Here is a 23,618-nt window from a genome sequence, read left to right on the forward strand (position 1 = left end):
AGCTATAGAGCAAGAATCAGCTAGATATAGCACTTGGAGCACATAGGATCAAAGGTCACTGAGAGAAAGTTGGATTAGGCTGTTAAGTTGGACGATCGGCCGAATGGCCTCTTTCTATGTTTATATAATAAGTATGTTAGAATTTCTCATAGGTCACAAAGTCGGAGTTGCTAGATCTTTAGTATGCTGCACAAACTAACACGGTCACTGTCACGCTTGAATTTATAAGGCAGCATAAGGGAAATGTGATTTCATTCTCCTTTGTTTGTACATTTTGGGAAAAGCATTTAGCTTTCAAACTCCATCTACACCAATGCAAACATCAGAAACACAAAATACAAAGAGCTGCTACCAAGAATCGACATGCAATCTACTCTTCAACACCGTATGTTTATAACAATAATGGTGTACTGTTAAGGAGCAAACGTCTGTTTTATTGCAGATATGCAATGTTAAATTCTTGTGTAAAAACATATGTTTTACCTCATTAATAGATTCATTGTAATTTGTAATTCTAGCAATCAGTTTACACAGTTAATTTCAGGAGTTCTTTGGTGCAATGGTAGTTGTCATAACATGCCTGAACAGGTCAATCAAAAAATATTTCTTAGGGCTTTTGTGGTGCAGTGGTAGTACCCTAGCTCTGAGACAGGCCTGAGTTCAAGCAGTGAGCTCCAGCAGTGTGTCATAACATGTAGGAACAGAATGTTTGAAAATACTTACACATCCAACTTGGGTGGGAAAATGTATGCAATCTATCTTGTAATAAACTAATTCCTCTATAGCATTAAAATGTTCCAACTGCAGTGACTTAATGCACTTCAGCTAATTGCAGGAGAGCTCTTGATATCTCGGCAAATGTTTAGATAGTTGCTCACCCATGCCAAGTACAAGGATTCCTTCTCCTGATTGCTGTCTGGGAATTCCTGCCAGAAATTCATGTATTTTGGCCTCAAGCAGTTATTATGTCTCCTTGCGACTCAGTAATCACTGACCAATAATGACCAATTGGACAAAGTAGTGGAATGTAGCTGGTGCCTGTTGAACTGTTCCACCAAAAAATGTAGCTGATTTAGCAATGGTGGGCATTAAAATAAGTTTTGATACCTTTTTATCATAAATGGATTTTTTTTAAAAACTGTGATATACAAATACTTTATTAGCTGGTTAAACTGTTCTCATCTCAGAGCAGTATAATTGGGTCTTGGTGCCACTGGGTTCTGCAAGAAAAGAAACACAGCCAGAATCAGGCTGCTAACCATCACTGTCAGTTTTTGCAGGAAATATCCACATGTTGATACCAGGTGAAGATAGGATCTAACTTGACTGTTGCAATAACTAAGTTAATCTTTTGGCAAAAATTATTAATCTAAAAACATATTCTACATATTTTTAAATTATGGAAAATGTCCAAAGGTGTTTCTCAAAAGGTGTGTGCACTGAGTCAAGCATACACACTTGCACTCTGATGAATAGAGTATAAACATCTGAAGAATGGCAAGCTCATCTTCACTTCCACTTGTAAATCATTTCTCCGTCTGTTACCATTGACTTATGTCTTGTTAAAAAAAGTTGATTTTTAATAACAGATTCACTGCTGAGCCTTACCAATGCTCCAGAAGATCTTTTGAGTTTTGACTTGTCAATTGCGCTTTGGTCAACTATTTGGACTTCTACATTTCACACTTTCAACTTCAGTAACTAATTGCTGTTGGTATAATGCAATTAAATTTTAAAGATAAGAGCTGATTAGTAATTCTTTTAAACTTTGGACTTTGCAACTTTTTGGAGTTGGGCTTGTAAACTGTCTGAGGAACGTATCAGCAGGCAAGTCTGACATCTTCCCACTGCCTTGGGTATAACTGAAATACCTGGCAACTAGGTGGCCGATGTGACGATTAAGGACGCAATGGAAGACCAACTCCCATCACTATCGGTATTTTAGCAACCTGGACAAAAACAGGGACACCACTTACGCCTCTTAGTATGTTCTGAAATGTGAACAGAGCAGTCTTTATTTATGCTAGATCATAGCTCAGTGAATGATCCCTCTGGTGACACTATCTGTTCCTATGACTGTAGCCATTGCCCCAGCTCATCACAGTAAGCTCAAACATTTCTTTTTTCACTTTTTCCTGGATTAAGACCATAAGACATAGGAGTGGAATTAAGGCCATTCGGCCCATCAATCCATCAAGGATCAGTGCTGGGTCCACTGCTTTTTGTCATTTATATAAAAATGATTTGGATGTGTATATAGGAGGTATAGTTAGTAAGTTTGCAGATGACACCAATATTGGTGGTGTAGTGAACAGTGAAGGAGGTTACCTCAGTACAATGGGATCTTGATCAGATGGGCCAATGGGCCGAGGAGTGGCAGATGGAAGTTAATTTAGATAAACGTGAGGTGCTACATTTTGGAAAGGCAGGTTAGGGCAGGACATATACACTTAATGGTAAGGTCTTGGGGAGTATTGCTGAACAAAGAGACCTTGGAGTGCAGGCTCATTGTTCCTTGAAAGTGGAGTCTCAGGTGAATCGTACAGTGAAGGTGGTGTTTATATGCTTTCCTTTGTTGGTCAGAGCGTGGAGTACAGGAGTTGGGAGGGCCAGGGTTAGGGTTGGGGTTGCAGCTGTACAGGACATCGGTTAGGCCACTTTTGGAAATATTGTGTGCAATTCTTGCCTCCCTCCTATAGGAAGGATGTTGTGAAACTTGAATGGGCTCAGAAAAGATTTACAAGGATGTTGCTAGGATTGGAGAGTTTGAGCTATAGCAAAAAGCTGAACAGCCTGGAGCCGTTTTCTCTGGAGTGTCGGAGGTCAATGGGTGACCTTATAGAGGTTTATAAAAACATGAAAGGCTTGGAAAGAGTAAATCAACAAGGTCTTTTCCCTGGGGTGGAGGTGTACAAAACTAGAGGTCCTAGCTTTGGGGTGAGAGGGGAAGAGTTAAAAGGGTCCTAAGGGGCAACTTTTTCACGCAAAGATTGGTGAATGTATGGAATGAGCTGTCAGAAGAAATTCTGGTGGCCGGTACAATTACAACATTTAAAAAGGCATCTGGATGGGTATATGAATAGGAAAGGTTTAGAGGGATATTTGAAATGAGACTAGATTTATTTAAGATATCTGGCCGGCATGGATGAGTTGGATTGAAGGGTCTGTTTTGGTGCTGCACATCTCTGTGACTCTTCTGTCTAATACAACATGCCAGAACAGGTTGATTAGAAATATATTATATGTTAATTGTGGCGAATTGAGAAGCAAATATTCTGCAAGGGCATATTCATCCAGACTGCAGTGATTTCCAAGTCCCTTCAGCCACTGTGTGTCCAAAGACCAAGAAAATATGGCGAGGATAATTTAAAAATAGGAGGCACAAAATATTTAAATCGTTTGCCTGTCTTGTCCCATTTCTGTTTGAACTGAAGTTAATGGGTCAGATTCAATATTCAGATTAATATTTTAATATCTCACCTGACCCAACCCAACCAAGGTTTTTCCCCTTAATGTTTCACTAACATATCATATGAAAAGGATCATTCTTTTATCCAGCATTCAACTTGAACTATCTACAGGTTATTTTGATATATCACGTGTTTTATTAACACAAATCGGTTATAACACAATTGATGAATTGTGGATGCTGTTTGGCTAACACAAACGTTCTACTGAATGGGTATAGCAATTTTCTCTAGCAATCTTGTACAGCATGATTTTCCATAGCAGTTTTCTATAACACAGGGTTGCAGAAGAAAGCAATTGCTGCACTATAGTAGAACAACCTGTATTTACAAACCCTCATCTAGGTGATAATATTTACTTGTGAAATAAAGCTATGGATGGCCTACAGCCATACTAGTCTCAAAACATCCAATCTTGTCTGATCTCAGAAATTAAGCAGACTCAAGCCTGGTTCATACTTGGAAGGGAGATCACCTAAGAATATCAGGTGCCTTTTGTGGCACAGTGGTAGTGTCACTACCCATGCACTGGGAGGCCAGGTTCAAATCCCACCTGCTCCAGAGATGCATAATAACATCTCTGATCAAGTGGATTAGGAAAAAAGGTTAATTATAAAAGTACAGATGCCGACCACATCACTATCAAATAAGATCCTATCCTCCCTTCATAAAAACACATTCAGTTCCTGTAGAGATCACTCAATGATTAGGAGAAATCTGCTATTTCCTTGCCTAGTCCAGTGGCACAAATTGTCCTGAATAGATCAATACATTCAATACAAAACAAAACAAAACAAAACAAAAACAAAACACAGGTTGAACTTGGAAGGTTCATTATTTGTGATTTGCTTTGCTATTTATATTCTTTTTAGCACAAGGCAAACAGAAGAAGCTTCAGCCAAAACTCACCTCCTGTTCCCAGAACTTTCAGTAGCTCAAAGTTTTCTAATCCAACTCTTTCTCTGTGTCCAGTGAGATTAGCTGCCAATCAAAAGTACAGGATGAAAATAGCAATATAGAGCATAGCAATTCAGTTTTTCACAAAAAAATCTAGTAAGGTTGTTGATCCATTTTTCATAGAGTTATCAAGATGGAAAATTCTCTCAAATGCTGCAATTATGTGGGATGTGAGCTACTGACACACACCATCTTAAAAAAAGTTTTGCTTTAATGACCTAGGGTCTAGTCTAAGATTTTAAAGTAGGAGTTACATTGACAGATTTATATGGTATTCCATGGGTGATCTGATTGTGGGGATACTGAGACCAAAGAATAGAGCCCAATTACAATGTAATCAAAGCAGAAAGTGGCTTGAAGGTAAAACCATCAGGAAGGGAAAGGACATTAAGAATAACTTGGAGTGAGGAAACTGCTATGGAGGCCAAAAGTAACAGATGAAGATAAAGGCTCTCCATAGTCAATAATATTACAAATTAGAAGGCACAGAGCAACAGACGCAATTTATGTCAACTACTTTGTGCAGAATTGATGATTGGGATATAATTACATGAATTCCGTCAAGCTTTTTCTATATTTCTGCCCAAACTCACTTGCATATCACCAAACACAACATGTACAAACACAACTGCCCAGACTTCTCAATGCAGTTCAAACAAACAAACAAACAAACAATTCATGTTATTTAACTATAGAAAGCACATCATCCAAGTTCATTACCATGTCACTGACATCCTGCCTTCTCAATGGCTTCCTTTTCTATCAATCAGGGAGGATCGGCATGACTGCATTTGCTAAACCTGCTCAATGTCATCATGCTCTGCATTATCAGGTCAGTAGTAGTGTAGTCCATGGCATCTACACTACCAAAGCTACCTGGAACGATGGTGGCAACTGTGGTCCCTTCTCAATTCCCACCTGCAAGTGGGCATCAGAGCCGCCCCGCATTTGCCACGGGACTATGCCTACATCGGTAAAACTATAGGAATTCATTTTGTGTTTTAAAAACGGCAGCCACAGCTTAAAGCCACAGAACTGAGCAGCTGCCGGTCCGCCCACATGACCGGGAGATGGGAGCCAGAGGACAGATCAAATCCACGCTAGGCCAGACACTAACCATGACTCATAGACCGAAACTCCGGAGCTAATTAATATGGAAACCCATCTCCTAATCAAATCAAGAGACTGACTGAAACACACCCATATTCATCAATACAGAACCATCCTGACACAAAGGACAGGCATCCACCAGACAGGAACGAACAGACTAATACACACCAGCACCCCAAGGGAACAAAGGGGGGGTGCCAGCCCCCAGCCCTCACAGAGAGAGACAAGCAGATAGTACCCGAACCCTGTTTACATAATCCAATTAGCACCCTATTGTGTGTACACGGCAACTCTCCTGGGACGGAAGGAAACCCACCATTTGCACCTACTCCAGCGATGATGGGGAACTATCATCCCATTCATACTCAAAATCCTCCCATCCTGACAAAGAAAGGTATATAATGTGTAGCAGCGCGCAGGTACAGCAGAACAGCCGAGATTCGGACCTCGGTTGGTCTCCACCGGTGTTACTGTATCAATAAACGTTACCGATTGTTGAACCGCACTCTGGGCTCGGACTGATATCATTTCATCCGCGCTAACAATTGGGGGCTTCGTCCTGGTTAACAATGGCTGCTGGATCCCTGCGACGGCACTGGGTGAGTATCTTTACTCTTTTACTTCTCGCGTAAAAGTCTCCCAGTGCCCCGCAAGGGACTTCACTGCCGGCCGTTATCTGAACCTGTGAACAGAGTGAGTCCGGCAGTCGTATAACGGTAGAGTACTCTTTAAAAAAGTGTGTTTGTGTGTGTGTGTGTGAGAGAGTGATCCTTCGCGGATGGGCGATTGGGGTCGCGGAACACTCGTAAATGTGTGCGTGATTATTATTATTGTCGTTTATTGTTAATGTGCTACTGTGACTGACGGACTATCCTTGGACCGACGACTTTAGGTACGAGACCCCGACAGATTGACCCCCATGTTTAAAAACCGACCAAACAAGCCTTCCTGGTTGACCTCTGCAATGGGAGATAGGGGACCCCATTGTACGTTGAGCCCGGTTTTAGCACCTTCCTTGCGTACGCGGTAGAGGGTGGGAGGTCTACGCGCGCTACAAGAAGGGAAGTCCTCCAAACCAGCCCGACATGCGGAGCCTCTGGGCCAAACAACGGTTACGCGCTCAGCCCATTGACTTCGCGGTCCCAAGGTGTTGGCCTCTGCAGGATCAGGTGCGGTTAGGTCTGAGTTCACCCCCCCCCCCCTTGCACTAGGGCCCCTGGTTCACGCCCAGTGTTTGTGGGGTACTCACGGCCGCTGAACGTCAGGTGGTGAGAGAGAGACTCGCGGAAACCTGGGGTCGCGCACTCAGGAATCGACACGCGCCCCGTCTGTAACTATCCCCACCCCTGCCCAGGTTGACCTCCGGGGCTAGGGTTCGACTTACAGGGAGTGGACTCCCCGACTGGGAGATTAATAAGCTAGTGCCAACGACATCCCTTAGCACACCTGCTAGCTTTACTTTAGTTTAGCTTCTGTCAAGTTACCATGGGTGGAAGTGCGGCTGAAGACCTAGATTGGGGGCCGGAGGGTTCCCTTACCCGTTTTATAGCCGACGAGAATAAAAAAAAGTTATTAAGGCTATGCTTCGCTCAGGCTGGCGACCCGCTGGATGTACAGCGCAAGTGGTGGGCCCGCCAGAAGAAAGATAGGTACGAGAAAGCTTGCGTCCTGGTGCTACAGGCACACATTAAAGCTGAACCTTGCCAGCAAGCCTATGTCCAAGACAAGAAAAAACAGGCCACAGAGCACCTAGAAGCCCAGGCGCTTGCTGCCCGTACGGTTTTACCGACCTTATCCGATGCGCCCAGCGCCCCGCCATCCCCCACCTGGGACTGGGAGGGGCTCACGGACAATCCGGACCCCCGGGAATCGCGCACGGGCTATGCCCGTGCAGCCCTGGTGAAAGTTGAATATACCCCCGGGGGAGGGGACGGGCCACGACCCTTGCCCATAACCCCCACCTTAAGATGACCTACGTCTCCCTGACCCCGGGCGACACCATGAAACTTCTGGACAGGCTCCCTGCCCTTAAGCCTCGGCACAATAACGCTGAATTTTGGCAGAGGCTTAGGGAGATGCAGATCTGCCACAACCTTCACAATAGGGACGTGGCCGGCCTGGTCCGGACCAAACTCCCGGAGAACCTGTGGTCCAGGCTCCAGCCCGTGCACCAGAATGGGTCCTGAGGGAGGAAACCAGAGCACCCAGAGACATTTGCCCGAGGCTGGCATCGAACCTGGGACCCTGGTGCTGGACCCTGAGCCACCAGGCCGCTGTTGGAGGTATGCTCATCTAGGCAAGTGGGGAGCATTCCTTTACACTCTTGACTTGTTCCTTGTAGATGGTGAAAGGCTTTGACCTGCTCTTATAGAGACAGTATTTATAAGGCTAGCCCAGTTCAGTTGTTTTGATTAAAAACACTCCAATGTTGTTGTACAAGATTCAGCCATGAAAAAGTCTTCGACTAACAAGGTATGATGCTTAGATATTCTTGTTTGAGATCATTATTGTCTGGCAATGTGTGATAGGAATATTACTTGTCACTTGTCAGTACAAGTCTGGATATTTGTGGGCAGTATGGTGGCTCAATGGTTAGCGCTGCTGTCTCACAGTGCCAGGGACCTGGGTTTGATTCCAGCCTCGGGTGACTGCCTGTGTGGAGTTTGCACATTCTCCCCATGTCTGCGTGGGTTTCCTCTGGGTGCTCTGGTTTCCTCCCTCAGTCCAAAGATGTGCAGACCAGGTGAATTGGCCATGTTAAATTACCCATAGTGTTAGGTGCATTAGGCGGGGGGGGTGGGTTGCTCTTCGGAGGGTCGGTGTGGACTTGTTGGGCCGAAGGGCCTGTTTCCATACGATAGGGAATCTAATCTATTTGAGCACAAATTGCTTCAATACCTGAGAAGTCAATTTAGACTGGAGGTTGGGTGAGTGGACAGTGTGATTGGATGTAATGGTGGGTCCATGTTTGTTTGGTCAAGTTGATTCAGTGAAAGTAAACTCTCATAATCCACTTTCTTAATGTATACAGTTACTCGAAATCCATAGTGCCTGCTCCTTTTCCCAAGGTGGCCATCCTAATAATAACTGAATTGACTAATAGCCAGGACAAAGCATATTACCACAATCTCAGAGATCCTGTTTGCCATGTCCTGCAGCAAGCCCCCTGAACATTTTTGACAGTGGAAGCATAATTTCAGGAAGTTTACTGCATGCTCTACTAGGGTATGATTCACTTCATGGTTTTTATTGTAAGTCTACTTGAGTTGTAGGATAGCAGAAAGGAACCATAAGACATACGTTGTATGTAATTATGTCCCTCAGCATTCTCCAGCTCTTTTAGAAAGTCCAAAGATGGTGAGTTAGGACAGACTGGCGCAGAATGGGAAGCATCATGACTGCTGCTATGACAGCATGCATTCACGGAAATGAAAGTTTTGGTGCGGTCACACAACCATGTAATGCTAGCATTTGCAAATTTCTGTTTCTTCCCTCACTGAGATGGGTGACCTGTAGAACCATGTCATAGAGTCATAGAGATTATACAGAACGCAAACAGACCCTTCGGTCCAACTTGTCCATGCCCGCGAGATGTACTAAACTAATCTACTCCCATTTGCCAGCATTTGGCCCATAGCCCCCTCAATCCTTCCTATTCATATACCCATCTAGATGCCCTGTAAATTTTGCATTGTACCAGCCTCCATCACTTACTTGGCAGCTCATTCCATATACCTACCACTTTCTGCGTGAAAAAGTTGTCCTTTTTAAATCTCTCCTCTCACCTTAAACCTTTGACATCTAGTTTTGGACTCACCCACCCCAGGGAAAGACTTTGTCTATTTACCTTATCCGTGCTTCTCATAATTTCATAAACTTCTATAAGGTCACCTGTCAGCCTCGGACCCTGCTGGAAAAGTAGCCCCAGTCTATTCAGCGATGTCCCCGTAGCTCAAATCCTCCAACTCTGATAACATCCTTGAAAGGGTTCAGAAAAGATTTACAAGTTTCACAGTTAAAAATCATCCAACACCAGGTTATAATTCAACAGGTTTATTTGGAAGCACAAGCTTTCGGAGGGCTGCTTATTCATCAGGAGATCCAAAAGCTAGTGCTTCCAAACAAACCTGTTGGACTATAACCTGGTGTTGTGTGATTTTTAACTTTGTACACCCCAGTCCAACACCGGCACCTCCTATTCAAGTTTCACAACATCGTTCCTATAGCAGGGAGACAGGAATTGCACACAATACTCCAATAGTGGCCCAACCAGTCTCCTGTACAGCCGCAATATGACCTCCCAACTTCTACATTCAATGCACTGACCAATAAAGACCAGCATACCAAATGCCTTCTTCACTATCCCATCTACCAGAGACTCCACTTTCAAGGAACTATGAACTTGCACTCCAAGGTCTCTGTGTTCAGCAACACTCCCCAGGATCTCAGTGTATAAATCCTGTACTGATCTGCCTTACCAAAACGCAGCAACTCAGATTTATCTAAATTAAACTCCATCTGCCACTGCTCAGCCCATTGGATCAAGATCCCATTATACTCTGAGGTAAACTTCTTCACTGTCCACTACACCAATGTTGGTGTCATCTGCAAACTTACTAACCATATCTCCTATGTTCACATCCAAATCATTTATATAAAATGACAAAAGCAGTAGACTCAGCACCAATCCTGTGTACACTGCTGGTCACAGGCCTCCAATCTGAAAAACAACCCTCCACCAATCCCCTCTGTCTTCTACGTTTGAGCCAATTCCATATGCAAAATAGCTAGTTCTCCCTCTATTCCATATGATCTAATCTTGCTAACCAGTCTACCAGGAGAAAGTAAGGACTGCAGATGCTGGAGATCCAAGTAGAGAGTGTGGTGCCAAAAAAAAGAGGCGGCCCAGGACCTGCATGTCCTTGGTGGAGTGGGAGGGGGAGTTAAAGCGTTCAGCCATGGGGCAGTGGTGTTGGTTGGTGTGGGTGTCCCAGAGAAGTTCTCTGAAACAATCCACAAGTTGGCGTCCTGTCTCTCCGATGTAGACAAGACCACATCGGGTGCAACGGATGCAGTGGATGACATTAGTGGAGGTACAGGCAAATCTCTGTCGGATGTGGAAGGATCCTTTGGGGCCTTGGACAGAGGTGAGGAAGGAGGTGCGGATGCAGTTTTTGCACTTCCTGCAGTGGCAGGGGAAGATGCCAGGAGTGGGGTGAGGGCTGGTGGGGGGAATGGATCTGACAAGAGAGTCATGGAGGTAATGGTTTCCCCAAAACACTGATGGGGAGGGAAATATATCCCTAGTGATGGGTCTGTTTGTAGGTGGCAGAAGCAGTGGACGATGATGCACTGTAAACGGAGGTTGGTAGAGTGGAGGAGAGGACCGGAGGGGTTCTGTCCTTGTTGCGTTGGGACAGTGGGGTTCAAGGGCAGAGGTGTGGGAAGTGGAGGAGATGTCCTGGAGGGTATCATCGACCACATAGGAGGCCATCTGGGATTTTCTGTGGTGGAACTGGTCATCCTGGGAACAGATGTGGCAGAGGCAGAGGAATTGGGAATAAGGGATGGTGTTTTTACAGGAAGCAGGGTGTGAAAAGGTTAGCTGTGGGAGCCCGTGGGTTTGTAGTAGATGTCCATGGTTACTCGGTTGCTGGAGATGGAGATGGAGAGGTCCAGGAAGCTTCCGAGATGGTCCAGGTGAATTTGAGGTCATGGTGAAAGGTGATTGTGAAGTTGGCAAACTGTTCCACTTCCTCGTGGGAGCAGAAGGTAACGCCAATTCAGTCATCGATGTAGCGGAGGAAAAGGTGGGGGATAGTGCTGGTGTAGCTGCGGAAGATGGACTGTTCCACGTACCCGACAATGAGGCAGGCATAGCTGGGGCCCACGCGGGTGTCCATGGCTACGCCTTTGGCTTGGAGGAAGTGGGAGGATTGGAAGGAGAAGCTGTTAAGAATGAAGACTAGTTCAGCCAGGCAGATGAAGGTGTCAGTGGAAGGGTATTGGTTGGGATGGTGAGAGAGGAAAAAATGGAGGGCTTGGAGGCCTTCGTCATGGTGGACAGATGTGTACAGGATAGGTGAGGACCAATCTACCATGAGGAACTTTGTCAAAACACCTTATTCAAGTCCATCTAAATCACATCTATTGCTCTACCCTCATCAATGCTCTGTTACTTTTTAAAAACTCAATTAAGTTAGTGAGACACGATTTCCTAAACAAAAGTTAGTTGAAAGCACCTTGCCTGCAAATTACTGAGTGACTGGAGTTCAAAGCCTTGTTTGCTTCTTTCTTGTTTGCAGAGTGATATGCAAATGTGTTGAGAGAACAAATGTTGCATTAGTCAGTCAAGCCGAGATATTAGGACACTGCAATCTCATGTTTCCAGGATACCTGCATAGGTACAATTTTGTGCAGACCTCAGTATGAGCTGTGCAGAAGCCCACTGGTGGCCTTAAGATCCACTAGAAAAAGGCACTGGGCTTGCAGTAATGCTATGTAACTGATTTTCACACCCAGAATGTTTTTAGATGAGCCTAATTGTCATCAACTATCAATTTTGCTTTTCTGCTTTATGATGTCCTGATTAAGTCAATTTGACACAGTCACTCCTTAAGGAGCATGCCATGTAATGTTTTTTCCTGATCTGTAGGTTACAAAAGGATGAAATCACTGGAGATTTTCTTATGCATCTGCAATTTTCTTTTCTCTGTCAATTATGCTGGCCAAGACCAGGACAGTCATTTAGTGATATTTTCTTACTTGATCATCTTTTGATGAAAGCCATCATGCTGCTTGGATATAGTTTGCTTAAAAAAAAACTGGTTTCAAAAACACTGAAGATTTTTTCAGGTTTACGAAATTGTAAGTTTTATGGTATACCAGTTCTTTAATAATTTGCAGACTTGTTGACTCTGTGGGGCTTTTGAGGCAAGAATCCACAATGCAAAATTTACTTGACAAATCCAATGTTCTTTCTGGTAAAAGACGATCAATCAATCCCAAGAAAGTGAGCTGCCCTGGCTTGCTTCAATCAGTTTGAATTTCAATTAAGCAGCAGACATCACTGGTCAAAATCATAAGTTGAAGAAATCTGAATTTAAAATTGTTGGTTAACTTGTATTAAGAGTCTCAAATTAAGCAATTCATTTCCAATGGAAGGTAGTTTGATTTAAATTGATAATTTTAAGTTGCTTTATTCAAAAGAATGATAATAGACTCAATTGGTTACACTTTATAATTGCATTAATATTTCTACTTTATACAATGTAATCAATATCATTCAAATTCATAAATTTGAATAGGATAGGAATAGGAATTCTAAAAATTCTTTGACTGGATGACAGAAACTCAACTGAGTATCTGACTTCATAAAATAGAGATTTCCTGGTAATTGGCTCACATTACTATTGATGAATACAATAGAATGGTGCAGATGGAATTTAACCCTGATAAATGTGAGGTGATGCACATGAAAAGGTTAAAAATTTGTCTACTTCAACCTTGAATATATTTAACAAAACAGCTTCGATAGCCCTCTGTGAGAAAGAATTCCACAGATTTACTATCCTGAGAGAAGAAATTCCTCCTCATCTTGGTCTTAAGTGCACAAGCCCTTATTCTGAAAAGATCCACTTTCCTTCAGGAATAATATCCTATCTTTCCATTTTACATTACTAGGACCAGAGGTCTGCTGAGAGATATTAAATCTAAACAAAATCTTCCATCTTCTTATAGAATGAAGTAGATTGGTGTGGGATAGCTGGACTGGTAATGAGGTAAGATCACATGCCCTTTGGTCCTAGACCTTCCCACAAGAAGAAATAATTAGATTACTTACAGTGTGGAAACAGGCCCTTCAGCCCAACAAGGTCCACACCGACCCGCCGAAGCACAACTCACCCATTCCCCTACATTTACCCCTTTACCTAACACTACAGCCAATTTAGCACGGCCAATTCCCCTGACCTGCACATCTTTGGACTGTGGGAGGAAACCGGAGCACCCGGAGGAAACCCACGCAGACATGGGGAGAATGTGCAAACTCCACACAGTCGCCTGAGTCGGGAATTGAACCCGGGTCTCTGGCGCTGTGAGGCAGCAGTGCTAACCACTGTGCCACCGTGCCGCCCTATGTCTCTGCATCTACATGATCAAGCCCCCCAAGAATATTTAATATTTCAATAATTTCTCCTCTCATTCCCCTAAACTCCAATGAGTACAAGGTCAACTAACCTAACCTCTCCTCATAAGAGAGACTGCTCCATACCCAGACCCAACCTAGTGAATCTTCTCTGGATTGCTCCCAATGCAATTATGTATTTCCTTAGGTAAGAGGACCAAAACTATTTACAATAATAAAGATAGGGCCTGACTAGTGCCTGGCATTGTTTCAGCAATATCGACCCATTTTTATATTCCACTCTTTTTGAAATAAACGTTAACATTCAATTTGCCTTCCCTCCTAACTGCTGATCTTGGATACTAGGTTTTTGTGATTCATGTACAAGGACCCCAAATCCCTCTGTACTGTTCTGCAATCTTCTCCCATTTAAACAATATTCAGCTCTTTAATTCTTCCTGCCAAAGTACATAATCCCTCACTTTCTCAAGGAAGTGAATTACTGTACTATGTTCAAAGAGGAACACAAGAACATAGGTCATTCAGCCAGTCAAACCTCTTCTGTAACTCAATTTGATTATGGCTCAACATCTACCTCAAAGCAACTTTCTCAAACTATCTCCATATGCCTGGATGTCACTAGCATCCAGAATCTATTGATTTGCATTCGAAATATGCTCTTGTTTGAGGTTCCACAGCCCCCTGGAGTGAAGAAATTCAAAACATTTACCACACGCCAAGAGAAAAAAATTCCTTTTCTTCTTAGTCTTATGGTCTACTGTTTATCATGCAACAAAATCCCATGGTTCTAAATTCAGCATCCATATGAACCATTTTTTCTTATTCAAGATGTCATGTCCTCCAATGTACCTCGTTACAACATCTATGTAATTCACATTTCACATACGTATCTCTGTGGAGTATGTTTTTGATTGTACTAAAAGGAAAGAGATAATGATTTTTTTGTAGTTTTAAGTATATGTTTCCTCGTACGGCAGTGTTTAGTCATTGGTCATCGGAGTTTTTTTTGTTCGAGTAAAAAGTCGTAAACCCTGAATTCTTGTTGTGCCACATTTCCAGCTATTAGCTACAAATGAGACTTTAGTCTTAAAAGTTATCAGTCCCTACATAGTTTGTAACAAATCGAGGCCTACCTCATATCCTTAAACTATGACCCCTGGTTCTGGACTCGCAGTCGTTGAGAACATACTTCCCAAGTTTACTTCCCCTGACTAATCCTCTTAGCATTTGATAGGTTTATATGAAATCCCTCTCATCTTTTTCCAAAATCCAGTGAATAAAACTCTAATCCAGTCTCTCTTCATATATCAGTCCTGCTTTATACTTAATGCAACCTACAGACATGTTCATGTAGTCTCCAACAGCTTGCACAATAAGCACAGGTCCTATTACACTTGTCATGCCATTATGGTGAATCTTGCAGGACTGGAAGGGCCATAGTGGAGGAAGTTGTGTGGTCAGAGACAAAAGTGGAGTTAAATGGTGAAGGTGGTGTGGGGGAAGGGGTGAGATTGAAGATCACACCATGGGAGCACAGATGAGAGAGGGAGCAATTGGAAACACGGGTAGAAGACCGTGGATTTCAGTATGTTCAAGGCCCTGAGGGCTGGAGGCACTTAAGTTAGACTCTGCGGCAACCAGGAAACACTTGGAATACAGCTGCTAGATCCAGTAGTCTATGGCACTAACTGCTAGGTTCCCAAACCCAGAAACCCCAGCTAGCTGCAGTTAAATTTAAAGTGGAGATTAAAATTGAGGCACACATCCTCATTATAATATCCAATCTCAATTGGATATTGGATGCCTGTTAAAAACAAGGCATAGATTTTGTGTTTCAATTGACCCAAATCCATCCTTCTTGCAGATTAAAATTTCTTAAAACAGTGAATCATAATTAAATCCTCCATTTTCTTTATAGAAGAGCGTTTGTGATGTAGGGTTGCTCTGATGATATTGTGACACGATCATTTAAACCACTTTGTCCCTTCTTTGTGATTGCTATATCAATTGATTCCTTATTTCTTCCCTTCCTTCCAACTTGCCTCTCAACTTTCGTATTTTACAAATATGTTGCTTATATTCAGTGCAATGAAGGATTGCACACTAATCTATTCAAACCTAATATTTTACTTCATAAATTAGTGACACATCTGTGCATTTTCAACCATTTCGATTTTATTTTAAATTTACAATTGTAGTCTTGTGCCACTACTTAGATAATTAGTATTACTATTTGACATGCACCAATTTAATAACCAATATAATCTTCAAATATCAACATTTTAATTAAAATATATTAATATTCTTAAGGAAAAGATTACCTGGGGTAAAACTAAGCAGGGAAATAGGTTTAATAGGCAACTAGATATATTACTGGATTGAATGTTTATATAATCATTTTGCGCAAAATCACAAATCCATTCTTTAGAAGGATTGATTTACAGTTAGCACACACAGGAAACATTCGCCCACTAACATCCAGTGAGAGAGATATGGCAGTCTAGTCAAGTTTCACAGAGAGATGCACACAGAATCCTACCCACCAATGTTCCAGGCTCCTCAATGACCATCCTTTTGTAGGTCCCTGTCCCACTAGCACGTCAGACCACAAGAAGTTGCACCAGCATAGTATAAGACAAAACTGCCCTTTAAATCTTTAACATTGACTTCAGATTCAATTATGTCTCACTGCATCAGGTCAACTCTTACTAATCACGTAATATGGCTTGGTTGGTGAATTAATGTTCCCCCTTTCTAACCACCACTTGTGAAAAAGCACAAAGGTAAAAAAGACATAAATGTACTCTGGGTAGGGATTTTCAACAGTTACAACCAAGAGTAGCTCTTTAATACGATTGACAATGCTAGCTAAGTGATAGAGCTTCATTGTCAGCTTGGGCTTACAGCAAGTCGTGAGTAAACCAATACAAAGGAAAAAACGTACTGAACCTCATCCTCACCCATTTAGCTACGGTAGTAACAGTAATTGCAAAAGTGGCCACCATAATCTTTGTGGAGACCAGGTTCTGTCTGCACATTGATGATTCACTTCATGCTGTGTGCGGCATTACCACAATGCTAAATGGGATAGATTCAGAACTGATCAAAGAGCTCACATTAGAAACATCTGATGTAGTACAATTGGATTCTATCACAGTTTGTAACCCCATTACTCAGCAGATCTTTCCTTGTACACTTAAACGCAAGGTGACCAACCTTGGTTCAAGATTATTTAGAAAGATTAGGAAGTAGGCCATTCAGCCCTTTGTCATGTTCCAATACCATTCTGTAGTTGTCTTCTGATCTATGTACATACTTGCTTCCCTCTTATATTTCTGAAACATCTTAGTTAGCAAGAATATAGTAATCCCAGATATAAAATTAATTGACTGAGCATCAACTCCACTTGCCAGAAGAATGTTGCAAATTTGTCTCCTTTTCAGTGAAGATGATTTTCATAATTGCTGATAGATTTGTCTTCTTTTTAATTATAATGCTTAGCCTCCCCCAACTAGCAGAAATACTCTCTCCCAATCTGTTTCCTTTAATATATTGAAAAATTAAGCAAGCCACCCGTTGCCTTTGAAATTCAAAAGAACACAATCTTAAATTTCTGTAATAAAAACTGAAACTGCTGGGAAAACTCATGTGGTCCAGCAGCATCTGTAGACAGAGAGAAAAATAATTAAATGTTTTGCATTGAATATGAGTTGATTCAGTTCTAAAGAAGTACCCTGAAAAGGCTAGGAATATTGAATAAATTTAGATTATTGAAAAGCCAGGGGCTAAAAAGGTAATGGGGGTAAATGGGAATGAGGAACAAATCAGGTCAGCAATGCACTTAGAATGGCTCAAAGGGCTGAATGGCCTAACCAGTCCCCAATTTTGTGTATTTTGATTCCAGATTCCTAGCATCTTACTTATAATCTTAGATTCTAAAAAAGCTCCCTTATAATTTAACCCTTGGAGTCGAAGTATCATGTTAGTAACTCTACGCTGCTGTCTAAGGCCTTATATCTTTTACAAAGTGTGATAGGTTGGTATAGGCATTCGGAGAAATGGCAACACCTTCAACCAAAATCAACTTGTAGAATCAGAACTCTTTTCTCATATTATAAATGCTGATTTTCCCCTTTAATTGATATTCTGGCAAATTGTCCTGATGAGTACAAAATGGTAAGCTTAGTCAAAATGTGGATTTTTTTTCAGCAATATTAATGATTGTAAGCTTTTTCCTTTACACAATGTTGCAACAAAGAATGGTAAGCCAGAGAATTAAGAGTGATTTTGGAACTCAAAGGATAACCAAGAAAACAATGGAGAGAGAAAACAAAATGACAGCAAACTAACAAGCTACATAAAAACATATATATGAAAAGAAAGAGAGTAAGAAAATAAATGTGCGTCCCTTAGAAGCAGAGAATAAAATTATAATGGGAAATAAGAAAATAACAGAAGTAAATAGATGCTTTGTTGCTGGCTACATAGTGGCCAACAAAAATATTCCAGACAAAACGAGTCTGGAATAATGAGGAATTTTCATAAGTAAATGGCACAAATAGTTGGTAAATCATCTGAATATGATGGTCAAATCCTAGGGTTTAAAAAAATATAAGAACGACTACAAAGATTGTGGATATTTTGATTCTAGGGGATTGAAAGATAGCAAGTATATCCATAACATTCAAGAAAGGGGGACAACTGAATATAATTAGCCTGAGCTGATATTAGAACTCATGGAATTTGGCAATACAGTAGCATGGAAAGAAGGTTAGTTAACTAACTAACATGAAGCGGTCAAGTCATTTTTACGTCAGCAGCCAATTACCTATCACAAGAATCAATACTTGGTCTTCATCTATTTACAATCTATAGTAATTATTTAAAAGAAGGGTATTGTGTACAATTTAGCTTTATATTGTCAGCAAACCAGGCTAAATGGGAAAGCAAGCATTAGAGGACACAATATAAATGGACACAACTAGTGGGCAAGAACACCGTAGATAAAATACAACTCAGAAAATAGTTATCCAGCTTGGTAGATCAGAAAAGGTACAGCTAAGACTGGTGAGTTCAGAGGTCTGGGGCAGGGGGTAAAAAAATGCAGCATGTAGCTTGTCTGCTGCTTATCTCAGGTCAAAGCAGAGGTGTTGGGCACCTCAAGGTCCATAAATGCTGCGTTAATGGCTACTTAAGTGCCCCAAACCATCTCATTAGGTGGGTTGCCCAACAGCATTTACAGTGCAAGCTAGCATTAGGAAAGGGTGAGGGTGGGAACCTCTTTTGGGATTCATAGGCCCATCTAAGGATAGCTGGTCATGGCATTTTGTTCATGATGCAGATTGATAGCTGTCTGCCTGTTTGTCCTGTATAATGTTTTGTGCAGTCTCTGCATGGAATCTTGTACACCTCAAGGTCATAGCTACTCTTTTACCTAGGCTCCAAGTCTCTCAGACAAGACTCCCAAAACCCCATCCCCTCAGCTGAGGCCACACCAATACCTTTGGATTTGTATGAAGTCCAGCCAGAATAAACTCTTCTTTTTCAGGGACTGTAGTCTCAAGAGTCTACCGTAACTCAAACTAGGTGCCCTCCTCAGATTAGGACAGAACTTGCGACCTTAGTCATTTAACAGCTCTCAGAGTCTTAAAAGTCTGCAAAACATCTGGCAGTGAGGATTTGTTCCCATTCAACTCTTCAAATATGGATTGAGAAACCTTCCCATCTAAAATAGCCTGCTCATGCTAGTTTCCTAAATGGTGGAATACTGGAAAATGTTGGTGTTTTAAGGAACCTAGGTACCCTTATGCATGAGTCAGAGTTGGCACGTGGGTGCATCAGGCAATTGCGTGCATAAGGAGTGTTGGATTGTAGGATGATAAGAGCAAAAATGTTTAAGTGTCCTGCTGCAATTAGCTTGCTGGAGTACTGGCTTTAGCTTTGCTCTTCTTGCCTAGGAATTGCCATATTTGCCTTGGAGGGCACACCATTGGGGTGCTAGTAAGTTAGACATGCTCCAAAAGTAATGCTGTTTGTATTTTGTCCTTTTGCTAGAAAAACTTGTACGATGGTTGCCTTCATGGAGTGTTTTATGGCACAAGTCACATGACTACAGAAAGCCAGGAAAGACATTTGTATAATAAGTATGATGTTTGGATGTACTAAAGAAACAAAATACCCAATACCCATCATGTGCAGGACAAATGTGGTGTACAAGACTCCATGCAGAGACTGCACAAAACATTATATAGAACAAACAGGCAGACAACTATCAATCCGCATTCATCAACACAACGCCATGACCAGCTATCCTTTGTACCTACACACAGATGACAAGACCACAGATTCGACTGGGGCAACACAACAATAATAGGACAAGCCAAACAGAGGACAGCCAGAGAATTTCTAGAAGCTTGGCACCCATCCATCCATAAACACATTGATCGAGACCCAATATACCAACCACTGCAATGAACAACCAGAACCAGCAACCGGAAGCAGTAGGAACATAACCAAATAAATGCCAACTGACAGTACAGCAGCGCTTCCCAGGAGGCTCAACAGCACTGAGGATGTCACCTAGAAAGGAGACAAAATATCTGTAAACCAAATTCACAGCTCAGTGAACATACCCACAACAACTACAACCGGTACCTGAAATACAAATCTTTACACAAACCTTGAACAAAAGGAACTGCATGCACTAACATCACGACTTTCCCAAGTTATCAACTGTGTATGCAATTGTTCTCCTACGTTAGTAGTTTTTATTGCAGTCATTATCTGCTTTTGCATATTCTTTAAATCATATGGGTCTCTTAAATGGTATGCATATGTACTGTTGTTGGCTGTTCAGAGTAATGTTACTTTGCCAGCGAGTGTCAATCTCAAAATCACCGTTGTCACAATAATTGTTCCACTTCCATTGTTGGGGATTGGTGGACCACTGGGACAAATGGTGAATCTGTAGTTTGTGCAGATAGTGAATTCATATTTTCCCGATTGACTGCCTATAGTGGAGGGACCTCTTCACTAGTGGTGCATATAAGCTCATGGTTGTGATAGTATTTTTTTTGTTGCTCACGTCCACTGCATATAATTTAAGGTGAAAACTCTCTAAGTCCAAATAATCACTTGGGCTGACTCTTGTTGACAGCACTGAAGGTTTGTACCCTGACTGGCTCTCCAAAGCTGAACAATACTCAACATTACCAACAGCTTTGTCAAGATAGAATTAGGCTTTCTGCCATTTCATTATGATTTTGTCATTCACATTTGCTACTGCTTCAGTAGCTGTTTACTATTGAAAGAGTAGTCTGGTGCAGTGTGGCATTAGTCTTTATACTGGACCACTTTCTACTTCTTAAGAAGATATGCTTCTATACTTGAAGATTGCCTCATTTATACCAGCTGGATTTGCTTGATTTCTTTATGATTTGGTTGTCAATTTGAACTTCACAATCCTTTTCAAAGTAACTAAATTCTTCATTCATGAACAGACTACCATTGTCCCTCATCAGCATAAGACACAGAAGCAGAAGTAGACCATTCAGCTTTGCTACTGAGATCATAGCTAATCTGATAATCGCATCATCTCGAATGCTTTAATAACAGAGGTGTGTTTTCAGGCATTCTACAATTTCATCAGTAGGTGATGTCAGCTGGTCTAATTTTCTTCTTTAGCGGTCCCTCAGGGTTGAGGACGACTTGCTTCCACTCCAGGAGCATGATGCATTCTGCGATGGCTGAACAGTCCAATCCTGGAGCTGCAGACTTTGCCAGAGGTGGGGCAGATGATGGCTAATGAGATGGGTAGGCAGAATGCTCTGGCTTCTGTGCACTCTTTCTGCGGCATGTACTTAGCCTCCACGTGCCCCAGTGGCGATGCTTGAAGTAGTTGGTGCCTTCGCTTTGCTTATTCTCCAGTTTGTGCATTCTAGGACAAATGATTCCGTTATGTCAGTGGGGATGATGAATTTGTTTAGGGTGGCTTTCAGGTGCCCTTTTTGCATTTCCTTCTGTGTCCTAGTAATCACTTATCAGTGGAAGGGCTCAACTCGAGCACTTACTTAGGGAGTCTTGGTCAGGCAAATGGACAACACAGCCCACCAACTGTAGTCGGTCATACATGATACTAGCCTGGAAAAGAACATACACATTAGTATGCCAATCTGGCTAGCGGACTTCATGATTTTGTGAAGGCAGAGCTGGCAATTACTTTCCAGGATTTAAGGTAAGTGTTCCATGTTTCTGAAGCATACAGGATGGTGGGGACCTGCTACTCTGTAGATGACCATGGTGCTGGATTTGAGGTCTCAGACTTCGAACTCTGACCCTCAGGTGTTTGAGGGCTGAACTGGGGCATTAGAATCAATGTTGGATCTCATCAATGTCTGCTCACACCGAGAAAGAAATACTGTTCACTAAGATCAATGTCACTAATGATAACAATGATGATGTACTATGGTGTTAATGATGAAATCACCTTGCAGATTGATACCAAAGAGACAGACGGTGGGCGGCACGGTGGCACAGTGGTTAGCACTAGTGCCAGAGACCTGGGTTCAATTCCCGCCTCAGGCAACTGACTGGGTGGAGTTTGCACATTCTCCCAGTGTCTGCAAGGGTTTCCTCCAGGTGCTCCGGTTTCCTCCCAAAGTCCAAAAGATGCGCAGGTTTGGTGAACTGGCCATGCTAAATTGCCTGTAGTGTTAGGTGAAGGGTTAAATGTAGGGGAATGGGTCTGGGTGGGTTGCGGGTCAGTGTGGACTTGATGGGCTGAAGGGCCTGTTTCCACACTAAGTAATCTAATCTAATCTAAACTCAGAGCCTCATGCAAGGAGGATGGCCAGTTGTGTTATCTTCCAAAGCATTGAATTATGCTATGCTCAGAATGAGAAATAGCACCTAGATACTCATACACTAGCAATAACTGGTTTTCTTATCACCCTAAATTCAGAACAGATGTATTCTGAACTTCATCCATGATCTAACTGGAATGTCATGTGTTGTTACTTGCTCTCAAGCACGCTTAGCCTGGTACTCGTTGCAAACATTTTATTAGATGACATGCTTCATAATCTCATTGCTTAAGTTTGACCAACATAGCACAATCTTGCATTTCGCAGACTTGAATGGATGTATTTCAGCATCGGGGTAAAAACAAGAACTGCAGATGCTGGAAACCAGATTCTAGATTAGAGTGGTGCTGGAAAAGCACAGCAGTTCAGGCAGCATCTGAGGAGCAGAGAAATCGACATTTCGGGCAAAAGCTCTTCATCGGGAATAGAGGCAGAGTGCCTGCAGGGTGGAGAGATAAATGAGAGGAGGGTGGGGGTGGGGAGAAAGTAGCATAGAGTACAATAGGTGAATGGGGGTGGGGATGGAGGTGATAGGTAAGGGAGGGGGGTGGGGGAAGGTATCAAAGAGTACACTGGATGAATGGGGTGGGGATGAAGGTGATAGGTCAGAGAGGAGAGTGGAGTGGATAGATGGAAAGGAAGATAAGCAGGTAGGACAAGTCATGGGGACAGTGCTGAGCTGGAAGTTTGGAACTAGGGTGAGGTGGGGGAAGGGGAAATGAGGAAACTGGTGAAGTCCACATTGATGCCCTGGGGTTGAAGTGTTCCGAGGCGGAAGATGAGGCATTCTTCCTCCAGGCGTCGGGTGGTGAGGGAGTGGCGGTGGAGGCGGCCCAGGACCTCCATGTCCTCGGCTGAGTGGGAGGGGGAGTTGAAATGTTGGGCCACAGAGCGGTGGGGTTGATTGGTGTGGGTGTCCCAGAGATGTTCCCTAAAACGCTCTGCTAGATGTCCAGTCTCCCCAATGTAGAGGAGGCTGCATCGGGAGCAACGGATACAATAAATGATATTGGTGGATGTGCAGGTAAAACTTTGATGGATGTGGAAGGCTCCTTTGGGACCTTGGATGGAGGTGAG

The 23,618-nt window shown here is 42.5% G+C and overlaps 1 protein-coding gene across 2 annotated transcripts in view; it reads right to left on the reverse strand.

Annotated features, from left to right (window-relative positions):
• The window catches only part of LOC122552879 (ribosomal protein S6 kinase alpha-5-like), a 128,621-nt gene that overhangs the window by 68,068 nt on the left and 36,935 nt on the right, over positions 1 to 23,618 (reverse strand). For both annotated transcript variants that reach the window (XM_043695994.2, XM_043695995.2), the window contains one exon: positions 4,377 to 4,448. In XM_043695994.2, coding sequence (XP_043551929.1) covers positions 4,377 to 4,448 — 72 coding nt within the window. The remainder of the gene's footprint in view (positions 1 to 4,376; positions 4,449 to 23,618) is intronic.

The sequence above is a fragment of the Chiloscyllium plagiosum genome, unplaced genomic scaffold, assembly GCF_037043375.1.
Source record: "Chiloscyllium plagiosum isolate Xiang-an unplaced genomic scaffold, Cpla_swu_hap1 HiC_scaffold_10, whole genome shotgun sequence".
NCBI classification, from domain to species: domain Eukaryota; kingdom Metazoa; phylum Chordata; class Chondrichthyes; order Orectolobiformes; family Hemiscylliidae; genus Chiloscyllium; species Chiloscyllium plagiosum.